This window comes from Mercenaria mercenaria, unplaced genomic scaffold (genome assembly GCF_021730395.1).
Source record: "Mercenaria mercenaria strain notata unplaced genomic scaffold, MADL_Memer_1 contig_1563, whole genome shotgun sequence".
Taxonomy (NCBI): Eukaryota; Metazoa; Mollusca; class Bivalvia; order Venerida; family Veneridae; genus Mercenaria; species Mercenaria mercenaria.
Window position 1 is genome coordinate 1 of NW_026459547.1, and position 26,192 is coordinate 26,192.

General features: G+C 36.6%; 1 protein-coding gene across 1 annotated transcript in view; it reads left to right on the forward strand.

The window, feature by feature from the left end:
• Window positions 1-3,717: 3,717 nt before the first annotated feature.
• The window catches only part of LOC128551696 (cadherin-23-like), a gene marked incomplete at its 3' end in the record, with an annotated part of 47,845 nt that continues 25,370 nt past the window's right edge, over window positions 3,718-26,192 (forward strand). Inside the window, exons 1-2 of the mRNA XM_053532609.1 lie at window positions 3,718-3,833; window positions 12,734-12,802. Of these exons, the coding sequence (XP_053388584.1) occupies window positions 3,782-3,833; window positions 12,734-12,802 (121 nt within the window). The remainder of the gene's footprint in view (window positions 3,834-12,733; window positions 12,803-26,192) is intronic.

Genomic DNA, 26,192 nt, shown 5'->3' on the forward strand with positions numbered 1-26,192 from the left:
GGTTTGAACGCAGTAAATGTATTCATAGTCACAGGTGGATTTGAGTAGGAAGAATTACCATTGGGTGTTTCAGTTGATATGTTGTCAAGATCATTTCTCAACTTGATTATTTTATCAGCAAAGTATCGTAGAAAGTCATTTGCCAAAGATACTGCACTTGTGTGTAATGGGAGCGGATTGTCTTTCGACCTTCCCAGTAAATCGGATGTTACGGCATACAGCTTTTTGATGTTTCCTTCTGCTTCTCCAATCTTGTTCTGGTAATACTCATCCTTGGCCCTAGAAAGCTCAGCGCTATATACATTTCTTACACCACTATACACTTTCTTTGAAAGGTCAGATTTGTCATTCATAAAGATTTTTTCTATTGATCGTTTGTATTGTTTCGGCATCTTTTACATAAAAAATACTTAAATGTCACACAAGTCTTCTGCATTTAAAAAAGGTTTATATTATGTCTCTTATCATTATTTTTAATATTCACAGCTTAAATAAAAAAATAAAGGTCACACAAGTATCTAGCATTTTGTAATAAAAGGTTTAGTTAAATGTCACACAAGTCTTTGCCATTTTAAAACAAAAGGTTTACTTGAATGTCACACAAGTCTTTAGCATTTTAAAACAAAAGATTTACTTGAATGTCACACAAGTCTTTAGCATTTTAAAACAAACTTAGTAATAAATATCACACAAGTCTTTTAAAAGCAGTGTCAAGGTCTAATATTTATGTATAGGGCGGCTTGACACATAAAGTATGTGCTCTTCACCACTGTACCTATGAGTCGTGCAACATCAAGATGTTATGTAATAATGAAATGAATGAACTAGCACGCAGAAAAGTGCCATTCAAATATTATAAGGTTTAGTTTACTCAACATTCATATATAACAAGGAAAGATTTATTTAAATGTTGCTGTAGTCTTTTGTCAGAAGCATTTAGTTTACTAAAATGTTTGTTTATAAGTTTTCTTAGTTATTTTTAAAAAATAAAACTGATTTAGGGTAAATGATATGTTTCCATGAAAACAAAGAGCAACAATTTTTCCTCCTTATTTCATAGAGAAATGACTGTTTTTATGTCTGTGTAATATTACGTGTCAGTTGATTGAGAATATTCGGTAAGATGCCAGAACAAGGCATCATTTTTGGATTGTTTCGTGCCCAAGGTGTTTTACTGCCCAAATAAATAATGCATAGGCCTTTGGTTAACATATGCTGGCTTTTCCAGACACACTTTATAACCTGGAGCAGACATGTTTCACGGCCAAAGATGATGACTTCATGCCACTCTAATAATTCTGCCAGTTTCTTTCCTTTCTAACCTCAAGATTGCCTGTTCGATGTTTCTTTTTTCCATTTTTGGTAAGTGATTAACTGGGTCAGACTCACTGGGAATGGATGTCTGAAGTTAAGAAATATTTACACCACTACCAGAGATATTTAAGAGTTTGAAACCCACATCCATCGATGAGGAAAATAACATACAAAATAAAAATGCTGTACTGAACACAAACATTTTACTAAAGAAGTTAGTTGTTCTATTAAAGTGTTATAAAGAAATGTTTATATATACTTTTGCATTTTTATATATATTATATATATATATATTATTAAATTATATAAGTGTATAGATTCTTGAAATATCTCCAGTTAGAACTGAAGTGAAAATAGAAACAGTTTCGTCATCCTATCTTTTTGAGCAGTTTTCACAGAAGTAAATCGCAATAAAATTTTCACTTATTGACAAATATTTTATTATTATCGTGTTTAACGACTTCTTTTTTGCTTACTAGTTCGAAATCATTGTTATTTATGACGGACTTATTATATGGTAGTATTGATGTACAAAATAAAGAACAAATTTTCTATCTATGCTATCTTTAAAACGCCATAAAATTGATGAGTTTGTGTTTTCCACAAAATTGCCATTTTGGTTAAAACCACCAAATTTCATACCCACAAACTGAAACAGTTCCACAGAAGCTATTTTTGATGTATTTCTTGTTTTAGTCTGTACTTTTTCCTTTCATGTGAAAGAATTAAATTGATTTTCATCGGAAATATTAATGCTTTTATATGACATTTATATTAAGTCTAAGAAATGGATTATGAACTATCTAGGCTTAAGACCTTACTAAAGAGAATAAATTGATTCTTTTTTGTGCAGAGGGATGCAGATTAAAGTAAAGCTGGCATAAAGCTCATTGGATCAGAAAATTGGTGGAATAATTGAGTGGAAAAGCAATAATTGGGCTTTTAAACATGGTCTGTCATGTGTTTTGATCTAAATTTTGCTGCTGTGGTACTTTGTATATTTATTATCAGTTGCAAAGATATGCACAACCAACTTGTATAGACTGTAGAAATTTGAAACTTGTGTTTTTTGTTGAACTGCAGTAATAAATAGAACTTTCAGGGAATAGTAGTACTACAGTACTGATGTTTTTGTTTTAGTTAGGTTTAAAGACACAGCAACACAATTATAGGTTAAGATGACAACTTTTGATGGTGGAGAAAGACCCCAGGTGCCCCTCCATGCATTATTTTTCATGGACAGGCGCCTGGGTAGAACCACCCACGTACCGTAAGCCAGCTGGATGGCTTCTCACATGTAGAATTCGCGGAGCAAGAGATTTGAGATGGTTGGCCATGGAGGCCCCTAATTCTACTGATATCCTTTTTAAAATATTCACAATAATTATTGTCATGTGTCATTGTTATTTCATATTTGTTACATTACCATGTGACTTACGTTTTATTGTGCCCTCCTCCCCCCCCTTCTGAAATAGTAAAAACTGCATATTTTCACATTGTGACACGCCTAGCTCAAAAAGTATTTGATATAGGTTCATGAAACCTTGCATGACTCTTTATCATGGTATGAACTGGGCACCTCCTATTTTTCATCTGGCTCCGCCCCCTATTTCCAGAGTTTTGGCCCCTGAAAAAGTCAAAAATGCACATTTTCACCTTGTGATGCGCCTAACTCAAAAGTATTTCATATTGATTGATGCAACCTTGCATGAATCTTTATCATGATATGAACTTGTGCACTTCCTATTTTTCATCTGGCTCCACCCCCTATTTTCAGAGTTATGGCCCCTGAAATAGTCAAAAATGCACATTTTCACCTTGCGACGTGCCTTACTCAAAAAGCATTTCATATAAATTGATTAAACCTTGCATGAGTCTTTATCATGATATAAACTTGTGCACCTCTTATTTTTTGGCTAGCTCCACCTCCTATTTTTAAAGTTATGGGACCTGAAATAGTCAAAAATGCACATTTTCCCCTAATAATGTGCCTAGCTCAAAAAGTATTTGATGTAAATTGACATGAAACCTTGCTTGAGTCTTTATCATGATGTGACCTTGCACACTTGGCATTCTTCTTGGGAATCTTAGCGCTTATTACAGAGTTATGGCCCTTGAAATAGCCAAAATAGTGGATTTTTTGTTTGTGATGCTCATAGCTCAAAAAGTATATGGCCTAGAATAATGAATCCTTTTCATAAAATGTTTGTTGAGGCTATATCCCTTTAAGACTGCAAACATTTGAATTATTGCCCCTTATTTGTGACAAATGTACCAGTGGGGGCACCCTGTGTCCTACAGACACATTCTAGTTTCTTCTGTTTTACATAATTTTATCCTGTATCTAGTTATTTCATGTAACTTATGTCAATTTTACTGTGTGATATCTATCCAGTTTGTTATATTTTCAGACTGACAGAACTTGACATATCCGGAGGCGTCCAGCAACTACACCTGGACTGTAAAGATGTGCCAAGTATTACACAGATGTGTCCTTCTACTTTCATTTTTGACACAAGGTATACCATTATGAGTTTCTTTTGTGAAAATATGTTTTAAAGTAACAAGAAAGCACTTAGTTAAGGTAAAGGCTTATGAACTGAAATGTTCAGCTTTTAACAGAATAACAGGAAGATGGTAGTGACCAACCATCGGCGCCAACCATCATTTCTTAATCCTGAAGATATCAAATCATAGCCTTTGTCCAAATACAAGTATTTCATACTTTTTTTGTCACTCTAAATAGGTCAGCCCCCTAATAGCCTCTTCATGGCAAAATTAGGTTGATATTTACATGCTGTTTGTTTTTTTTTTCTGGGAAATTTTGAAAATGTCTGGCGTGAGCAGGATAAACATTGAAGAATTGTTTGTTAGGCAGAGATTCAAAAAGCTTGACAGTGTCTTATTGAAAGTTCTACTCAATAGAGTACATAATACGGTATATAATCAAATGACAAAAGCCGTACAAGCTGTTGTCAGATCTTTAAGCATAGAAATTGAACATCAAAGTCAGTTTTCTTGCTTAGTATTTGATATAATGATTGAATTTCTTTGGCAGTTGTGAACTTGGTACTCTAGGCCAGGCAAAAATCAATTTGATGCAATAAAACTAGTAACTGACAGAGTAACTGAAATTTGAGATGTTGTAATGGTCAATTTAGTCAAGTTTCTCAAAAAGCAGTGAACAAGCAAGAAGTCTATTCCACCCATGGGCCACCGCGTGACATTTTACATTACTATGACAGTGAATTTTGTAACCAACTAATGAATGCGCTGCCTATCTGTTGATTTCTTCCCAATTTCCATTTAATGAATAACAAAAAGACAATGCAATATCTTCACATATCACAATGACGAATTGATTACGTAGTGATCTGTTATTTCTGTATAAAGATTTTTTTATGTAATTCGGATGCACTGTGTGTACAGTTACAGATACTAAGTATATTGCAGTTCCATTAATTATTGGGTTTGTTAGTGACAGTCCATGGACATTATGTGGAGTCAGTATGATATTTATCACACTGACCCCACAGATTTCCATAGATACTGACCCAGTCATTTTCCTCAAATTTACTATGTTTGGATTGCTCAAACCCTGGATTGTTTAAGAGTTTTGCTTAAGCGAACAGTGTTCTACTGTACCTGCAGAGAATAGGTTTTGTTTTCCCTCCCATAAAATTTTAGCAATTTCATTGGTTAAAAGGTGGTCATGTGATGACCCTCTATATTTCTGTGGAGGGTCAGTAGATTTTTATATCGACCAAGGCTAAAAATAAGCGGTTGATAAAACAAATCAATTGTAGGGTTTGTTAGCGACACTCTACGGAAATATGTGGGGTCAGTATGGTAAATATAGGGACTTGTCTAATGCCTCACCCACATATTTCCGTAGTGGATCACTAACAAAACTCAGTATTCATGATATCTATAAAGGAATCCATGAATGCTGCTTACACCAGCTGACCACTTAACCACTTTATTTTAAAAAATACCGCTGAAAAAAGGGGGGAAAAGAAATTATAATCTGTGATTTACTGTTTCAGCTGTTAATTACATTACTGTATTTAATATACATAGCAATTATATACAATAGAGATAACATAACTGGCTGCGTTAATTCTAGAAGGATTCAATGAATCCTCCCTGTTCTGGAAATGTCATAATGTCAATGAAATGTCACGTATGGTTTGATGTTCCCATTGTTTCCCCGGAATATTGGACCCCAGGTGAAACAGCGAATATAAGGATTGCTACACGTCTTTCCTATTAAACCATCAATTAATCTGATTAAATGGAGTTTTTAATACAAACCTTTGTGAATAACAAGAGAAGTGAACAAAGAATCAATGTTTTGTCTTTGACGAAACGTTATGAGAAATGTCCACATAGCATGTGTTATTGAAATTTTAACATTGTATTGTAGATTCTTGCTGTCTTTTTGACAAATCATAGGAGATTTATGACTACAAATCTACATGCTTACATATTTATTTAAAGTGAATGGGAGCACTTTGATCGATTGATTTATACGGGAGAACAATCATGTTGTCACGATATTACATAAGCCATAAATCTTTCATTGCCAGAGATAAAACGATAATTTGAAGATACGAGGTCTCACAAAAGTTATAACGAGATGGCATACCTGGTATACTGGCAATTGCAAAAAAATACTCAATATGTATTAATTATTATAACCAAGCCAGGTAGTATGCTTCAGGGAAATGATTTGCTAAAAAGCGAAACGGTGTATATATCGTCTATTCCCCACCACTGATTGATGTGAGGAAGTTGATATTTACTTGATAAGAACATTTTAATACCGGTGAGAAGTTGTGGAAGACTAGTTAAATGAATTGCTCGTAAATCGAACTGTAACATTATCGAAAAGTGGTGCTTTGAAAAAACTACAAATTTTTAGAATTGTTCACAGGGCATTTTACCTATTCTGCATCTATGGTTTCATATCTGTATAATACATAAAAAAAAAAAAAAAAAAAAAAATTGATCGATCTCTGATCTTTTTAGCTCACCAGAGCACAAAGTGCTCAGGGTGAGCTATTGTGATCGCTCACCGTCCGGCGTCCGTCTGTCCGTCCGTCGTCCGTCCGTCCGTCCACACTTTCCTTTAAACAACATCTCCTCCTAAACCAACAGGCCAATTTTGATGAAACTTCACAGGGATGTTCCTTGGATGGTCTTCTCTAAAGATTGTTCAAAGAATTGAATTCCATGCAGAACTCTGGTTGCCATGGCAACCGAAAGGAAAAACTTTAAAAATCTTCTTCTCAAAAACCAGAAGCCCTAGAGCTTAGATATTTGGTGTGAAGCATTGCCTAGTGGACCTCTCCCAAGTTTGTTCAAATCATGACCCCGGGGTCAATTTTTGACCCCGCCCCAGGGGTCACTTGATTTTACATAGAAAAATCTTAAAAAATCTTCTTCTCGAAAACCAGAAGCCCTAGACCTTAGATATTTGACATGTAGCATTGCCTAATGGACCTCTACTAAAATTGTTCAAATCATGACCCCGGGGTCAAAATTGACCCCGCCCCAGGGGTCACTTGATTTTACATAGGAAAGTCTTCAAAAAATTTCTAAAAATAAAGCAGAAGGCCTAGATCTTAGATATTTCACATGTAGCATTGCCTAGTGGACCTCTACAAAATTTGTTCAAATCAGACCCCCGGGGTCAAAATTGACCCCGCCCCAGGGGTCACTTGATTTTACATAGGAAAACCTTAAAAAATCTTCTTCTCAAAAAACAGAAGCCCTAGGTCTTAGATATTTGACATGTAGCATTGCCTAGTAGACCTCTACTATCGTTGTTCAAATCATGACCCCAGGGTCAAAATTGACCCCGCCCCAGGGGTCACTTGATTTTACATAGAAAAATCTTCAATATTTTCTAAAAATAAACCAGAAGGCCTAGAGCTTAGATATTCGACATGTAGCATTGCCTAGTGGACCTCTACAAAATTTGTTCAAATCTTGACCCCCCAGGGTCAAATTGACCCAGCCCCAGGGGTTACTTTATTGTACATAGGGAAATCTTCATAAATTTGCTTAAAATAAACCAGAAGGCCTAGATCTTAGATATTCGATATGTAACATTGCCTAGTCGACTTCTACAAACTTTGTTCAAATCATGACCCCTGGCTAAAATTGGCCCCGCCCCAGGGGTTACTTGATTGTACATCGGAAAATTTTCCAAAAAATTTCTAAAAATCATCAGTTTGACATTTGAAACATATTACTCTGGTGAGCGATCCAGGGTCATCATGACCCTCTTGTTTAAATCTGCTACTGTTTTTGTTTTGATGATCAAAAGTGTAAAGGTTTGTGATAAGAAGAGTTATAAAAGTGTATATAATACTTTGTCAAGATTAATAGTTTTTTGTCGAGCCCCCTTGCAGAAGCAAAGACATAGTTTCCAAATGGTTGTTTGGTGTATGTGCGTTAGTGCGTTTGTGTGTGCGTCTGTCCAGATTTGTTCGTCTGGACCATATTAAACTTTGACATGCATGGATCAATCTTGTTAATATTTGGCATTAATGTTAACCTTAATGAGACGGAGTGTCATGTGCAAACCCCAGGTTCCGGTCTCAAAGGTCAAGGTCATACTTGGAGGTCAAAGGTCATGTCAGATCTTGTCTGGGCCATAACTTTGACATGCATAGAGGAATCTTGTTTATATTTGGCATGAATCTTTTCTTTTTTTTTTTTTAGCTCACCTGAGCACAATGTGCTCAGGGTGAGGTATTGTGATCGCTCACCGTCCGGCGTCCGTCCGTCCGTCCGTCCGTCTGTCCGTCCGTCCGTCCGTCCGTCTGTCCGTCCGTCCGTCCGTCCGTCCGTCCACACTTTCCTTTAAACAACATCTCCTCCTAAACCAACAGGCCAATTTTGATGAAACTTCACAGGGATGTTCCTTGGATGGCCCCCTTTCAAAATTGTTCAAAGAATTGAATTCTATGCAGAACACTGGTTGCCATGGCAACCGAAAGGAAAAACTTTAAAAATCTTCTTCTCAAAAACCAGAAGCCCTAGAGCTTAGATATTTGGTGTGAAGCATTGCCTAGTGGACCTCTACCAAGTTTGTTCAAATCATGACCCCGGGGTCAAAATTGACCCCGCCCCAGGGGTCACTTGATTTTACATTAGAAAATCTTAAAAAATCTTCTTCTCAAAAACCAGAAGCCTTAGAGCTTAGATATTTGACATGTAGCATTACCTATTGGACCTCTACTAAAATTGTTCAAATCATGACCCCAGGGTCAAAATTGACCCCGCCCCAGGGGGCACTTGATTTTACATAGGAAAATCTTCAAAAAATTTCTAAAAATAAACCAGTAGGCCTAGAGCTTAGATATTTCACATGTAGCATTGCCTAGTGGACCTCTACAAAATTTGTTCAAGTCATGGCCCTCGGGGTCAAAATTGACCCCGCCCCAGGGGTCACTTGATTTTACATAGGAAAATATTTAAAAAATCTTCTTCTCAAAAACCAGAAGCTCTAGATCTTAGATATTTGACATGTAGCATTGCCTAGTGGACCTCTACTAAAGTTGTTCAAATTATGACCCGGGGGTCAAAATTGACCCCGCCCTAGGGGTCACTTGACTTTACATAGGAAAATCTTCAGAAGTTTTCTAAAAATAAACCAGAAGGCCTAGAGCTTAGATATTTCACATGTAGCATTACCTAGTGGACCTCTACAAAATTTTTTCATATCATGACCCCCTGGGTCAAAATTGACCCCGCCCCAGGGGTCACTTGATTTTACATAGGAAAATCTTCAAAATTTTTCTAAAAATAAACTAGAAGGCCTAGAGACTAGATATTTGACATGTAGCATTGCCTAGTGGACCTCTACAAAATTTGTTCAGACCTTGTCCTCCGGGGTCAAAATTGACTCCGCCCTAGGGGTCACTTGATTTTACATAGGAAAATCTTAAAAAAAAATTCTAAAAATAAACCAGACGGCCTAGATCTTAGATATTTGACATGTAGCATTGCCTATTAGACTTTTACAAAGTTTATTCAAATCATGACCCCTGGGGTCAAATTGACCCTGCCCCATGGGGTTACTTGATTGTACATAGAAAAATCTTCAAAATTTTCTAAAAATAAACCAGAAGAGCTTAGATATTTGACATGTAGCATTGCCTAGTGGACCTCAACAAAAAGTTTTCAAATCTTGTTTTTAAAGTTACTTAAAGAAAATTTCAACTATATTTTCTCATAATTCTTTTGATTGATTTCTATTATGATCTTTTGACATTGAAGACTTGTCCTTAAGTGCAATGATAACAGGTGAGCGATATAGGGCCATCATGGCCCTCTTGTTTTATTATGCCATTAACAACTATTTGTTCTAAAGATATGCCGAATTTCAAAACTTTAGTTTTTAGTAATTTTTAAGATATCAGTAACATCAGTATAGTTCAAAGTGATTTTTCAGTATACACACAATTATTTATTGCCGGATTAGGTGTGGATGATTGATAGATATTTTTCAGGCACTACTTCACCATAAATCCTGCAAACTATGACATACATCAAGCTGTTTCTATGGATATTCTCATTTCAACAGGAAGCTTCATCTAGCCAATCGATTCAGTCACAGATAATTAAAGAAATATGAAACTGTCATTTTTTCCTTACCTTTCAGAATTCAGTCGGTGTAATCATTCATATCTGAGCACTTGGCTGTGTTTTCCAAGGACATTTTAAAATTGTATAAAATTTCATAACATTTTCTGCCGACTTAATTGATCAGAATATTTCAGTGAAAAGAAATATATTTATTACAGTCAGTTTGGTTGATATAATCTTAGTTTAGCTTTTAATTTGCCAGTCTTTGCATCCATATGCACTTGTTCTAAAAAAAAAAACCTGGTCAGATTTCAATGGAGTGATTGGTGTTAATCCTAGTTATATGTATCATCGGCACAGCCTACTTTGGTTATTTTTTGCAGAGTTCTTGTCCAACCCCAGTATATCCATCTACCAGTAGCTTTATTATTAATATACAGTATAAATTCTGTTAGTGACACTTGAGAGGACCTGATACCGCCATATAAAGACAATTACTTTCTTCCACTGTAGAATTTGATTTGTACAAGAAATGTATTTCAGTCTTCATGGTGGTGTTCACTGTAGAAAGGGAGCACCATAGCAATTCACCAGTGGCAGACTTCTGTCTAAGTAAGGCTGCACTGAGTGCAAGAAAATAAAAATATAAGTTGTTCTAGATCTGTGTGATCATTCTGCAGTTGATTTTTACTAGCTGTTACCATCAGATACAGAGTAAAATAATGGTTCAGTGCAGTACGGAAAATGGCTGGTGATAATTAATTATTTACATTACCTCTGGGCAAAGCACACAAAACAAAGGCAAAAACTGTGAGAATTCACTACTTTGCCCTTCCCCAATATTTACATTTATCAATGACTGATATCTTGTTTGACTGTTTCAGTGAGGTGAAATATAAATTAATGTCCTTTTATGTAAATTTTTCGAAGTCATCATGGGTACATATCTAGATCTTTAACTCTGACCTAAGGGAACAAGGTGTTTATAGAAACATATGATTTTCATCAAATAGCAAAGTAAACAATGAATATTTCATTTTGTAGATGACAAGTGCAAAATATTTATAAGGTTCGAAATTCTGAGTATTTATTCATATTATGTTCCTTTACATCATTTACATATATCATGTATTGAGTGAAACAATAGTTTACAAATTTTAAAATCTTGTTTAATGATTCAAAATGATCCTATCTGAGTACCAAAAATATTACAAATACAAAGTTGCTTTTGTATTTAGTATTCTATTTTGTAATTTGTTTACCTTCTGTAGCATATTTTAGATGAAATTTTCTTTGGCAAAAGCTGCATTGTAAATGAGTAAATTACATAACATAATGAAAACTGGCTTTACTGACAAACAGTATCTGTCAATAATTCATTATAATGATTAACCCCTGCTAAATTTCTATAATGAACGTGTCCGTCTTTCAGTTAAGGCAGCACCATAACCTTTAAAAGGGGTGCGCACCGAAAAGATACTGACTGAATGGCAAACATAGCAGATCATGATCAGACTGCACAGTGTGCAGGCTGATCATGATCTACGCTGGTTGCAATGGCAGAATCAATCGTGTCTAGCATGGTAAGGTCATACCAGGGAAAGTGATCTTACCATTTTATATAATTCTTACAAAAAAATGGTAAAATCATAAAAATGGTTTTATTATAATCATGCAAACACTATTAAGGAAAAAATTTCATCTATACACTATTTGATATGTAACATTACCAATTGTGCAAATCATTTAAATGCATGTTTTAACTTTGATATAAATGTGTCAGCAGAAATGATGATGTGAATTAATTCTCCCCTATCCTACAATTGAATATTCTGACAGCCTGTAATTTATACATGTACTATCATTACATTACACAGGATTACATTACTACTGTAATATCTAATGAATATTTAACACGTTTCATATTATTTAATTCCCGGTCAGGAACCCACTCCCACACTTAAATGAATTAGTTTTCAGTTGATGTCACTTACTGAAATTAATACTCATAAAACAGAGGTAATAAATTAATTAATTATAGATGATTATGCTGCATTGTCATTGTTATGAACACTTTGAACTCCAGTCTCTTATGGTTAGTCACTTGTAATTGCTGGCCAATATTAATTCAAGTTTAAAGTCTAAAACTTACGATTCAAAACATAAAACAAATTATTCTGCTTACAATGATTTCCTTAAAGTTCCATAATTCTTTTAGTTTTATGTAAAGTCAGATACAGCACATGTCCAAATATAGAACATGCAGTATTACATAATTAGAGAACTTATGAAACATGAACTTATATAGTGAGAGCCAAAAAGGGAGGTAATAGCTCAGTAATACCTCCTTCAATGCTAATCAAATGTTCAAGCTTATGTCAAATAGCTTAAATGATAATTACTGAAAATAGGAAATAAAATTGATATATCTCATGTTTTTAACAAAAAAAAGTTACAGCCCTGTTGGAAGCAAAGCCATGAAGAGCCTTTAATAATTAATTCATATTGCTGAGAATTTGTTGATTTTGGAAATCACATTCATGCACATTTTCCTTTACCACTAATGCTGTTAAAGAATGATTTTAAAATGTTTTAGGGTCCAGGGCTTATATGCTCAGTCTTCAGCAAGGCTTGTGTCCTGCATATTGAACTTTTCAATTACATATGTTGAGTTAAAATGTCATCCATCTTTTATCATATGAGAAAGTTGTAAACAATCCTTAATCAGAAGATATTTGTACAACTTCTACATCAAAGATTCAGTTTTATGCAAGTTTGCCTAATAATATTCTCACAAGAAAGTGTGTTTTTATTTCAGTTTTATGCAACAATGGGCCTATATTTTCACAACAACCTACACTCATAAAACGAGAGGATACCCCAATAAGTAAGTATGATCTTCCTCTTTACACCCACTACAATGTAATTCAAGCAAGTAACCCTCATCCATAATTGTTACAATTTGAATTTGTTAGTTTTTTTTTATGCCATGTCGATGACTCTGTCATCAATGAGGGGATTCTGATATTACATGGCACAAAATTGTATTCCATAATAAGATGACATGTCACATGCAACATCCAGACCCTTTGCCCAAATGTCAAGGTCAAACTCAGAGGTCGAAGGTCAACAGTTTTATTTTTTCCTGTCTGGCCAATAACTTTGTCATCCATCAAAGGTTTATAATATTACTTGACCTATTGTTCTTCATAATGAAATGATGTGTCATAAGCAACACCCTTATTCCTAATTAAGAGGTCAATGTCACACATGGAGGTCAAATTTCAGTAGTATTTTTTTCCTGTGTGGTCTACAACTCTGCCATCCATCAAGGGATTTTAATATTTTCTGGCACAAATCTTTCCCAGAATGAGACATGTCATGCACAACACCCAGACCTCTTGCTCAAAGATCAAGATCACACTTGAAGATCAAAGGTCAATAGGTTATTTCCTTGTTTGGTCCATATCATATAGGTTATAAAAAAGATATACATAACTCCCCTCCCCACCCCCCAACCCCGAACATTTTGGGAGGGAACTTCCATTGTCAGTTCAACTGTTAATTCCTAAAAGTATTTGACCCAGACTCATCAAACGTGCAGAATAGTTATTAGCATGAGAAGTTGTGCACCTGATGTTTTAATTGGGATCTCACACAGCCAGACCAGAATTTTGGCCCTTAATCAAAAGTATGCTGAAAAGGGCCGAAGTTTGTGTCGCATGTATGTCAAAAATTATTTGACTTAGGGTTATGAAACATTACAGGAATCATTAAGCATGAGTCTGGTTGGAGATATCACTCAGCCAGACCAGAGTAATGGCCCTAAAAAGGCATAACAGTTTGTTTTTTTTTTGCAGATTTCTTGAAAAGTATTTGGCCTAGGCATGTGAAGTTTTGCACCTGGGATTTTGTTCTAAATTTCTGTCAGCCAGACCAGAGTTATGGCCATTTTATAAATATGCATTAAGGGCATACAAGCTGTGTCACATGTATCTCAAAAAGTATTTTACCTAGAGTCATTTAAACATTAGGGGATTGTTGTATAGTATGTGAAGTTGTGCAGATGGTATTCTGTTTGAGATTTCGGAGTTACTGTCCTTTACTTGATGAAAACTACACTAGTCTTGAAGTACTTAAAAGATTGTTTTGCATATATCTTAAAAAGATATTTCACCTGGAATCATGAAACCATGTAGAAATAATCTATCATGTGAATTTGTGCATCTGAGTTTGTTTTTTTATTTCACTTCGAATGACCAGAGTTATGGCCCTTGACTTAGTAAAAAAATAGAAGTTAGTGTCCAATCTCAAAATGTACTTGAGCTAAAGTCATGAAGGATTAGAGGATTGTTATATAGCATGTGGAGTTGTACAGCTTGTGTTGATTTGCAGATTTTACTCGGCTGGGCCACCCTTAAAAATATGTTTGTTTGCCGCTTCCGACCCAGTACTTCAAGGACTGGGTCGGTAGGTCGGTAACTTTTTTTTTTTTTGTCAAAATAAGTGAAAGAATCGTCATTATCAGCCTGTTGCTGTTTAAACATTAACATCTTTTTTTTTTTGGAAGCTGAACACATAAATGAAATACATGTATTTAGAACTCGAATGAAAAATATAAACTCAACCATTTCAGAAACGACCGCTGGCCTATAAAAACGGAACAAATTCAAGCTCTGAAGCATGCATTTTCATTTGGTTGTAGACCTAAAACATTTTGTTTACAATTCCATGAAAGTTTCAACATAGCTGCTGACACGAAAATATAACACATACACTTATTTTCTGTAAACACGCGGTCATCATGGAAGGCACATGCAGTTTTTTTTCCAAAATAATTGAAGAAACATCTGCTTCCTGTTTCATTTGGAAATCCACTATGGCGTATTATATGGTCCGATATTACAAAATTATAACGCAAACACTAAATGTTCTGTAAACTCGCGAATACCAGAGAAGCATCATGCAAGGCACGTGCAGTTTTTCCGCCAAAATAATTGAAGAAACGTCTGTTCCCGTTCCATTTGGAAATCTATTATGGTGTATAAAATGGGCCGATATTTACGTGTTTTCATTCGTTAAGACTGGCTCTTGCGCCCACGTTCAACCAAATATTCGGAAAGTCTGCCTACGAAAATGTATAGACGATATATATCGATATTGCAATACGGTTTTGGAAAAATCCTATTGAGCCAAGGGCACTTTTTATTTTTAAAACATACATGTATCATCAGCATGTCCAGACGCCGACAAGGCTTGTCACTTCTCTAGACATGATTTATCAAAAATTAGTCACGAGTTTTTAGAATAATGATATCACGCAGTACATGTTTAAGTAAACATGTTGTAAAACACTTTTATTAAATGGCTAAAATGTGAAAATAACGCATTGTGATCATTTTGGCAACATACTACTTAAAAATAACAGAAATTAATAAAACAAATACGTTTCTGAAACGATAACAAGTATTTCGCAAGCCTCATAATTTTTTTTACAACATCGTAAAACAACTGACTTTGTCAATATTAATTTAAAGTAAAAAAAAAGTTGCAGGGCTACCTATCATTTGCTTTAATCTGGCGACAAACTTACAGAAGAGTTCACCTTGCAAATCAGTTTGTTTTTTATCATAGAAATATAATATTTTCTTCGTGTAAATATTGAAATAAAAATTATTTTCGCGATCTTTAGAATTAACTTTGCACTGATATATATCCTTATTGATCCTTACTGATTTTGGCAATCTAACCAAACTATTCGGCAGAAAAAAACACGTGCATAACAGCTTAAATACATGTTGGGCTAGCAATTTCGTGCCACAACTTTGCAAAGAAAACAAATGAAAGTGCAATCAGTAAGTAACTGTTTAATAGAGGACTGTCGGGCATCATTATGGTACATGTACAAGGTTTCCTAGCGACTTTTATATATATTCTTATAAAAACGTTTCTGAATCGGCTAGTACCTTCGCAAATATATAGAAGAAATTGTGTCTGTGGATGACGATGACACTGATACAAAGGCACTACGTCGCCTCCGGATAATGAAATGGATACATGTGATTTATAAACATGCGAATCACAAGGATTCTGAACAACTGTTTTTACTACATTGTCTTTGTATGGGCAAAGAAAAATTTGAATAGTTATAGGGAAAAGTGATATTTGTTCTCAAATCAAGCACGTTTTCGTTTTAGCTTCGTTTTCATTTCTGGAACTCTCGTTAGCTGCAATGCATTCTACGAAATTATTGTCCGTAAATATCTGTATAAGTTTGTGTACCAGTGGCACACTGGCATAGTGGTAAGCTCTCCAGCTTTTACGCACGTCACCATGGGTTCGAATTCTGCTCAGACCATCAATTTTTATTCTATGTTATGTAATTGTATCCATATTACCTGTATTCTTTTCGTGTACAGGTGACAGTTTCTTGAAATGTCTGTTTAATGTACAAAACACTTGTCTGACTCGTGACGATTTTAGTCAGCATTTCGCAGAACAGAACTATTATGCATGAAGAAGAATGTTGAATAATAGAGTAGTTTTTCATGAAATTGAACGGAAATCATGATAAACTGCATGTGCCTTGCATGATTTTAATGACATCTACTCAAGCGCGAGATACAGTGAATAAACGGTGGCACGATTCCGTTACGTCAGGACATCATGATTGACATAATTCTTTTGGCGATCAACGACGCCCTCAATGAAATTTAAAGCATGATCAAGACTGCAAATTCAACGAGAAGATATGTGGTAAAAAGAGTATTTAATGTACAGAAATAAAAAAGATAAAAAAAATGATCATAAATTTTTGGTCAAAAAATCTTTTGGACCGGCGCAATTCTAGTGGGTCGGTCGGAAGCGGCAAACAAATGTAATTTTAATTTAGGCCCTAGGCATGAGCTATGGTCCATTACTTAGTGAAAAATACACATAACGAGCTTAAAAGTTTGTGTTGCATATAATAATTCATGCTTCCCAACCCTCCCGATTCAATCGGGATTATCCCGATTAGAAAGCCAAAACCCAATCACCCTGATGAGCATCAAAACTAATGTCTGTTTTGGACCCCAGCCTCACTTCTCCCTTTTCTTAGAAAACTTCTCTCTATTTTCAATAAAGGGAGAAGTCACTTCTCCCAATTTTCTGGGCTAGCTTGAACCCTGATATCCCATTTTGATTTTATTATTTCAATAAATATAGTAAAGATAAAACTGCTGTATTTGGTTATAAATCTATTTATCTAGTAAACTAAGGTCAAAAACCATCAAAGTAAGGTAAAAAACCATCTATTTTATAATATGTGCTGCAAAAAATAGTGCTGCGAAAAACCTCCATCTTAAGACTCCAAATATCCCTCTTAAATCTTAAAAACTCCTCTTGAGGGTCAAAAAAGGTTGGGAAGCATGCATATATCTTAAAAAATATTTCATCATGATATCAAGTACAGTGACAAGGATGGGGGTACCTATGTCCTGTGGACATACCGTATTACATCTACTTTTCATTGTACTTTAACAGGACACTTGTTTTTCGCCCAGCTCTGAAAGAGCGGAGCGTATAATGTGTACACCTGTGGCAGGGGGGTGGACTGTCGGCGTCCAAAGCATGTCCACTCTCTAAGTCAAACAGTTTTCATCCCATCTTCACCATTTAAGTTGCAGACAATGTTTGTTGGCATTATATCTCAACCAGGTTCAATATGGCATAAGAAAATAAATTGTTTATTTCATTACCCGAAATCAAAACCAAAAGAAAACGTGCAACATTCTCAATTTAATTCAATATATTTAATCTTTGACTAAATATGATATAATCAATATAAAGTATTCAAAAGCGTGAGTAGCTTTTCCTTAAATATTGGGATATTTTGGCCACTCAAGGTTTAAACGGGTAACCAGTCAAACCAGCCAATTCAGCCGGGTAACCAGCCCAAATTGTAGGGAACGAATCAGCCGACCAAAAGAAGACCAGGCGTGCTCCAAGTCTATATTCTAACCCATGACCAGCAAAACTTACTTATTTACAGAAAAACAACTTTTAACATGACACAACTTTCATCAATGCTACGGTTCACTACGACGGACGAAATGACAGACGAGTGATATCTTCCATTATCCTACGGGCAACCATAGCAATAATGAAAAATACCAAACGTGTCACCAAACCGGACACAGCACTGTAGTGACCAGCATCAGCAAGTATGACTCCTTCATTATTCTACGGGTAACCATAGCCATAACGGAAATCTAGCTGGATAACCAGCTAGAATCACCAAGCAAAGCAAGGCAAGGCAAGGCAAGGCAATGTATCCTTGAGCAAGGCTATATAGAGCTAGGCAAGGCTATAACGCAACGCTATAAAGATATTACCAGAGTACTAGGGCAATACCTTTTGTACACCACTACTCGATGCCACGCAAGTTGTCTATAAAAATGACCCTCCAAAAGAGAATTGAAATGCTCTGGCTCTAGTCCCCCGATTCACGTTGGTAACTCGCGCGAGCCGAAAACCAGAACCAGAGTTATATACATTTTGAATAAAGTACGTACTTGACAGTAAATAAAAATGTTAAAGTATGCAACGCCCAGTCAACTTCTGATCGGCAGAATTCTTCCCCGCCACAATAAATTTTATTGAAAATTCTGGAGAGAAACGATTTTAAATACTTGCTTATATACTTCAATACTTCAAGTAAATTTTAGCAAGAACAGACAGCTCTTTAATAATTTTGCAAATCTTGTAATTATTTATTCAGATATGTTTCTCAGAATGGCGTCTTTAATGAAGTCTAAATAAAATTCAAGGCCAACTAGATTTAAATGAATTCCGTCGGGACGATAAAAGGCTGTTTCTGCGTCAATATCTGTTGAAATTATGTCTGCCCTTCCCGACTCTAATACAATTTTACGACCGATTCTGTTCAGTTGTTTGCGTTTAGTTTCGATAGGAATGTATCCCCCTCTTGACCCCGGCCAGACCTGTCTTGGCAGAATATCTAACCATATAATCATTGTCTGCGGAAAGGCGTCTCTAAGGTAAACTATCTCTTGCCGTATGAGATTTCCAATATCTGGGGTTTTGAATTGGAGTAAATCGTTACCACCTAGATTGATGATGACCCTTACAAAAGCAAGCCTCTGTGGTGTACATGCTGCGTATTTGCTGTGTATATGCCGCGAACACAGTAGTACGCCAGAGGAGTACATTTTACATACACCGCATGCCGCGTACATGCCGCGTACTATTTCGACGAGTACACAGCATGTACGCAGGAGGTCACTAGTACACTTCAAGTACACAGCACAGACTCTAAAAATTTAAGGAGTACACTGCATGTACGCAGGAGGGACTTGTACAAGAAAATAGTACACTGCATGTACACTGCAGATACTTCGAAATTTATAACACTTATATTTAGTTGCATTAAAGTTGTTTCCCCTTGATGCAGTTACGCCATTTTCTTCAGATGTTTACCAAATTACATGCTACAAAAACTGATTTATTTCATTGAAAAGTGGATGAAGAAAAGCATACTAATTTATTTGATAACATCAATCTACATTATTTGGTAAGGGTAAATACTTATTGATGCATGTCACTTATCTTTTTTCTGTTTTTTTCTGTCCAAATGATCAGCATTTGCATAAGAAAGTTGGTGGGGTAAGGAATTTACATGATCACAGAAGTTTCGCCACAAGAGTACACAGCATGTACGCCGCAGGACTCGGGGCCAGGAGTACACAGAATGTACGCCGCAGGAGTACACAGCATGTACACCGCAGGGGTAGTACACCGCAGGTTCATTTGCATGTGAAAAGTGTATGTGCCGCGTACATGCTGCGTACTATTTCCCGCATACTAAATTCCTCCAGCGTACATCCTGTGTACTATGTAGTCCACAGCATGTACGCAGCAAGTAGTACGCGGCAGAGCTCATTTGCATGTCAAAAGTGTACTACAAACGTACTATCGGTGTATGTGCGGTGTATATCCTGTGTACTATTTAAAGCCCTTGATTTCAGTACACATCATGTACGCATCATATACGCTGTATGTACACAGCAAGAGTACGCAGCAGGCCTTTTTCTTCTGTAAGGGGATTATTCTGGGCGGTGAAGACAGAAGAACCTGTGTCTCTATGTGCTGTCTAAATCCGCTCCAACCCATACCTTTCTTACCCCACCATGCAACTGACACTCCCTCTATGTTTAAGTTAGGTTTTCCAGTGGCTGTAGCATGTGTCCCTGCCCAATACGGGATTGAATCACCAACAATCCAAACATCTAAATGTAAAAATAACGGTACTGAACTATATGTTTATGAATACCGAATCGTTCATATACCCTTAATTAAGAAGTTAACGTATATATGTCTTATAGCAATCTGATGACCAACGGCCCAGTTTCATTATTGTTTCTGACGGATAACCCTGAGCCGCCAGGTCAGTCGCCCTGCCAATTCTGAAACTGTGTGACCTGAAATGTCCAGAATTGTAACGCGTTTTACCGATAGCCATTGATAACACGCTAGAAAACTGAGACCTAGTCACAACAGTGCCATTTTCGTGGCAAAAAAGGAGAGTTTGATGTTCAGGCCGTATTTTCAAAAACTCCATTAGTTTACAAACTGGACAAATGCCATTGTTTTGCCTGGGTAATTTAATAAAGGCTGGCTTTCCTTTTTGGTTTGTTTTATAATGACGAAGACGGATTACAACATACTGATTATTTTGATAAAAACAAATATCGTCAATGTGTATGGCGTGATTTAATTGAAACGAGCGTGTTGCTGTCAATTCACTGACCCGAAAAAGACCAAAATAAGCTAATGTAAATAAAGCTGAGAAAAGTACTGTTTCATATCTATCATAACAAACAGTTGGTAGTTTGTTGCAAATTTCTACCAGAATATTCATAGTTAGCGGCGCCCGTTTATCGTAAGTTGACCTACTTCTGTGACAACCTTCTAAAATCTTTCTTAATAGAAAGTTGTCATTTAGACTATAATAACCATTAATTTTATGAAAATAATTTATTCCCGCCAAATATGATGTTATTGATCTTGGTGATAGTCCCTTTTCGAAACAAAAGGATATGAACAAAATAATATGTGCTAATGGAATCGGCCATGAAAAGGCGAGGTTATAATTATTCCTAAATTTCTCAAACACATTTAATGCCGTATTGTATGCTAGCGATGAATTTGGTGCTAAAGATGAATAAACGAGTTGTCTTGCTCTAGATTGAAGATGTTCCACAGAAAAGAGGGCACCAGACTGGGTTCGAGGTCCGCTTCTGGGGCGAGCTCCCTGAATCGTGTCAACTGTGAACGAGATAAACAGTCACAAATAGTATTTTCATGACCTGGGACATGGGCTGCTTTAATCCAAATATTCAGCTTTAGACAACGTAATGTAATCAACCTTATCAGACACATAACCCTATCGGCTTTGGATGATAATTTATTTAAAATATGAACGACTGCCATGTTGTCACAGTTGAATTTAATCTTTTTGTTGGCTAGCTGAGGACCCCAAACAAATAATGCAACCATTATTGGAAACAATTCGAGAACTGTAATGTCCAAAGTAATGCCTAGCCTGTGCCATTCAGCCGGCCATTTTGCAAGACACCAGTGACCTTGAAAGTAAATTCCAAACCCTAGATTTTCGCCGCCTGCACTATCGGTGAACAGTTGTACGTCAGCATTGGAAACCCAATATCTGTCGTGAAAAAGTGATAAACCATTAAAATCCTTTAGAAATGTCAGCCACATATCTAAGTCTAATCTAATTCCCCTTTTAAGACGAAGACGGTAGAAGGGTTTTGAGAGACCGCAGATTGAGTCTATTAAACGGCGAGAAAAAGGCCTACCCATCGGTATGGCACGACAGCAAAAATTCAGAGAGCCTATGAGTGATTGCATCTTTTTTAAGGTAGTTTTTTTGTGAGATAGCATCTCATTGATTTTCTGAATCACTTCTTGAATTTTTGTTAAAGGTATTCTTACAGTCATATGTTTAGCGTCGAGTTCTAAACCTAAGAATACCAAGATTTCTGTAGGACCCTCTGTTTTTTCTTCCGCTAAAGGGACGCCAAGTTCTGACATAATTTCGCAGAAAATTTTCAAAGCCTGAGTACAGGCCTGTGTATTTTTCCCAGCACCCAAGAAATCATCTAAAAAATGTATTAATCCGCCCGACTTCAATTTTCTTTTAACACAAGACTCTAAAAATCTAGAAAATCTCTCGAAAGTTATACAACTTATCGAAGCACCAAATGGCAAGGCTTTATCAAAGTAAAATTTTTCTTGAAAACAAAAACCTAGTAATTCAAAATCTGCCGGTTTTATTGGTCTTGAACCAGTCTAACGGCCTCGTCAAAACTTGTGTATTGAACCGAACATAATGCGGGGTCAATAAAATCATTCACCGATTCGCCTGGAGGATAGGATAAATGGTGAATCATCCTAAATTCACCCGGTGTTTTCTTTGGGACAAGGCCGATTGGTGACACAATTAAATTTGGTAACGGTTGTTCTGTAAAAGGACGGGCTACCCTGCCAGCAGAGATTTCCTTATTTATTTTGGATTTTATTAGATCAGGATTTAGAACAGTGGATCGTAAATTTTTAGAGTCTCTGGGTGCACGTGGCCCTGTGTATTGAATAGGAAACCCGTGTGTAAAACCATCAAGCAAGAAATCGGACTCCTGTTTGTCATAAAATTGCAAGTATTTTTTCAATGGTAAAATTTTAATTGGCGACTTCGCTAAATTGTATTTATCTAAGTTAGATTGATTTTCTTGGTGCTGTGATTCCCTTTTAATTTCTTCTTGGGGGCCTAAAGGTGCCCCGCCTATTGAATGGTCTCCCACGAAAAAAATTGCTAGATGTAGATTGGGACTGGGTTTGCGGTGGGGCAGGTATGCCTGGTCTTGTGCATTTAAGCTGTGGGTGCGGGCCTTGGCATTTTGAGCATGTATGACTAAATCTGCAATTAGGCCAAGTGCAGTTGCCGGTATTAAAATCATTGCACGGATACCTATATGAATTTGATGGGGTTCTCGGAACTGGCCTCAATTGCATACAACGCCACCATAAATCATTATTGATTTTTGACCAGGATGACGGTGAGACAGCTTGACGTAAGCGAAATTGCTCATCATATTCCCGCCAGCTCAAAGACCCTTGTCTCATCGCAGCTTCCCTAATATTGTACATGTAATGTAGCAATTCGTATACTTTATCAGCATGATTAGACAGGTAGACTGATGCATAAATTAGAAACGCGTTTGTCCATTTTTCTATATCATAGATTTTTTCTTTGCATTCTTTTTGAGACGTTTGAATCTGCAAGTCTGAATTTAACTTTAAAACTGAACCATTACAATATTCAGACAATTCTACCGCTCCTTTGAGCATTAGAGCCAAATTAACATACGAGCCGTTGCAAATTTGTTGTTTCAACGCAGTTGGTAAGTGAACTGCAATGTCGTCGTCGGCTAACCGTACCGACGGTAAGCTAACATTGTCAAAAATGTTATTGGAGCTTGCGTTGTTTAACAACGGGGTATTTTGTGTATTTACGAGACTGTTTGAAGTGTCACTAAATTGATTATGCTCTAATGCCCTTGCGTTTCTGTCTGACATAGAATTTCCTAACATAGGTTGGCCACACCCCAAACCATCATTCCTTAAACTATTTTCATCATGTCTGTTAGGTAGAACCTGTGCCTCTCTCATGAGATGTTCAAAATCTATAAAATTACACCTACCGGCATTATCTTGCAACATTCTGTCCTCTACTAAGCCTTCCAACTCGTCCGCCGTTCGTTTCTGGCCCCTGCCACCGTTTCTCTGGTCAACGGGTTCGTCTCTTGCATCCGCTTGGCGCCTCGCGTCGTCGGCAGGGTCTTGCCTGACCTCCCTGACTGGCCCTTGTCTAACATTTCTGGCGGGTTGTCGCCTTGCGTTGCCTGCGGGTTCCTCGTTTCCGGCGTGATGGCGTCTGACATTGCCGGCGGGTCCTTGTCTAACCTCCTCCGCTGGTTGTTGCCTAGCGTTTCTGGCCGGTTGGCGTCTAATGTTGCCGGCGTGTTCCTGCCTCACGGCGGGCTCCTGTCTAGCCCTTCTTCTAGCTCTGCCACGTGGCATCAGTGCTAATATGCAGTTGTCTAGTTATGTAAGTTCTAACAGACGTTACGATGAAAAAATCTAGCAGTTGTTACTTCGTAGGTAGTACAAGTTTAACTGAGAATATTGCACGTGTTTCTGTGTTATATATGTACGTATATTACGTTTGGTTCCCAAACAAATCTGGTTTATTTATATACAACGTTTATAATAGACCTAGAACCAAAACTGGTTTTGTTCTCACAAAGCTTACAGTAAACATACATGATCATACATGTATAGGTATAGATGCACAACGACAAACTGACCTAGGTATAGATACGCGATGACAAACTGACGATTTCGTGAAAAATAAAAGCAATTATTTAAAAGATAAAATAATTGATATTATTTCTTGTATCCCAACATACCCTAAATATTTGGCCCAACCTAAATGTTTTTATGGCCTTGGAGAATTTTTTTTTTCACCTTTTAAACATGCTTTAAACACGGTCAGTGATATTAGAAATCAACTTCAAGTTATTTCCAGAAAGTCTCTTGTTGTAAATGAAATTGAAAAAAAAAGTGCGACCTACATACCCTAATTTTTAGCTCGACTATTCATAGAATAGTGAGCTATTGCACTCGCCCATGCGTCGGCGTCGGCGTCGGCGTCTGCGTCCGCGTCCGCGTCCCGATTTTGGTTAAGGTTTTGTATGTAAGCTGGTATCTCAGTAACCACTTGTGGGAATGGATTGAAACTTCACACACTTATTCACTGTGACAAACTGACTTACATTGCACAGGTTCCATAACTCTATTTTGCTTTTTTACAAAATTATGCCCCTTTTTCGACTTAGAAATTTTTGGTTAAGGTTTTGTATGTAAGCTGGTAACTCAGTAACCACTTGTGGGAATGGATTGAAACTTCACACACTTATTCACTGTGATGAACTGATCTACATTGCACAGGTTCCATAACTCTATTTTGCTTTTTTACAAAATTATGCCCCTTTTTCGACTTAGAAATTTTTGGTTAAGGTTTTGTATGTAAGCTGGTATCTCAGTACTTACTAATGGGAATGGATTGAAACTTCACATACTTGTTCACTATCATGATCTGACATGCACTAAGCAAGTCCCATAACTCTACTCTCTTTTTTTTTCAAAATTATGCCCCTTTTTCGACTTAGCAGTTTTTGGTTAAATTTTTGTATGTAATCTGATATCTCAGTATCCACTAATTGGAATGGATTGAAACTTCACACACTTGTTCACTGTCATGATCTAACATGCACTGTGAAGGTCCCATAACTCTACTTGGCATTTTTACAAAATTATGCCCCTTTGACTTAGCAGTTTTTTGTTAAGTTTTTGTATGTAAGCTGGTATCTCAGTATCCACAAATTGGAAAGGATTGAAACTTCACACACTTGTTCACTGTCATGATATGACATGCAGTACAGAGGTTCAATTCCTCTACTTTGCATTTTACAAAATTATGCCCCTTTTTCAACTTTTGTATTCATTCAATTGACAAGGCTGTTGAATAGTCGAGCGTTGCTGTCCTCCGACAGCTCTTGTTTAGCTCACCTGTCACATAGTGACAAGGTGAGCTTTTGTGATCACCCTTCGTCCGTCGTCAGTCCGTCCGTGCGTCTCGTGCGTCCGTCCGTCAACAATTTCTTGTCTGCACCATAGTGGTTTCATTTATGATTTTATTTTAACCAAACTTGCACACAACTTGTATCTCCATAAGATCTCGGTTCCTTTCTTGAACTGGCCAGATCCCATTATAGGGTCCAGAGTTATGGCCCCTGAAAGGGCCAAAATTAGCTATTTTGACCTTGTCTGCACAATAGCAGCTTTATTTATGATTTGATTTTTACCAAACTGGCACACAACTTGTATCACCATAAGATCTTGGTTTCTTTTTTGAACTGGTCAGATTCCATTATGGGTTCTAGAGTTATGGCCCCTGAAAGGGCCAGAATTAGCTATTTTGACCTTGTCTGCACAATAGCAGCTTCATTTATGATTTTATTTTAATCAAACTTGCACAAAACTTGTATCACCATAACATCTTGGTTCCTTTCTTGAACTGGCCAGATTCCTTTATGGGTTCCAGAGTTATGGCCCCTGAAAGGGCCAGAATTAGC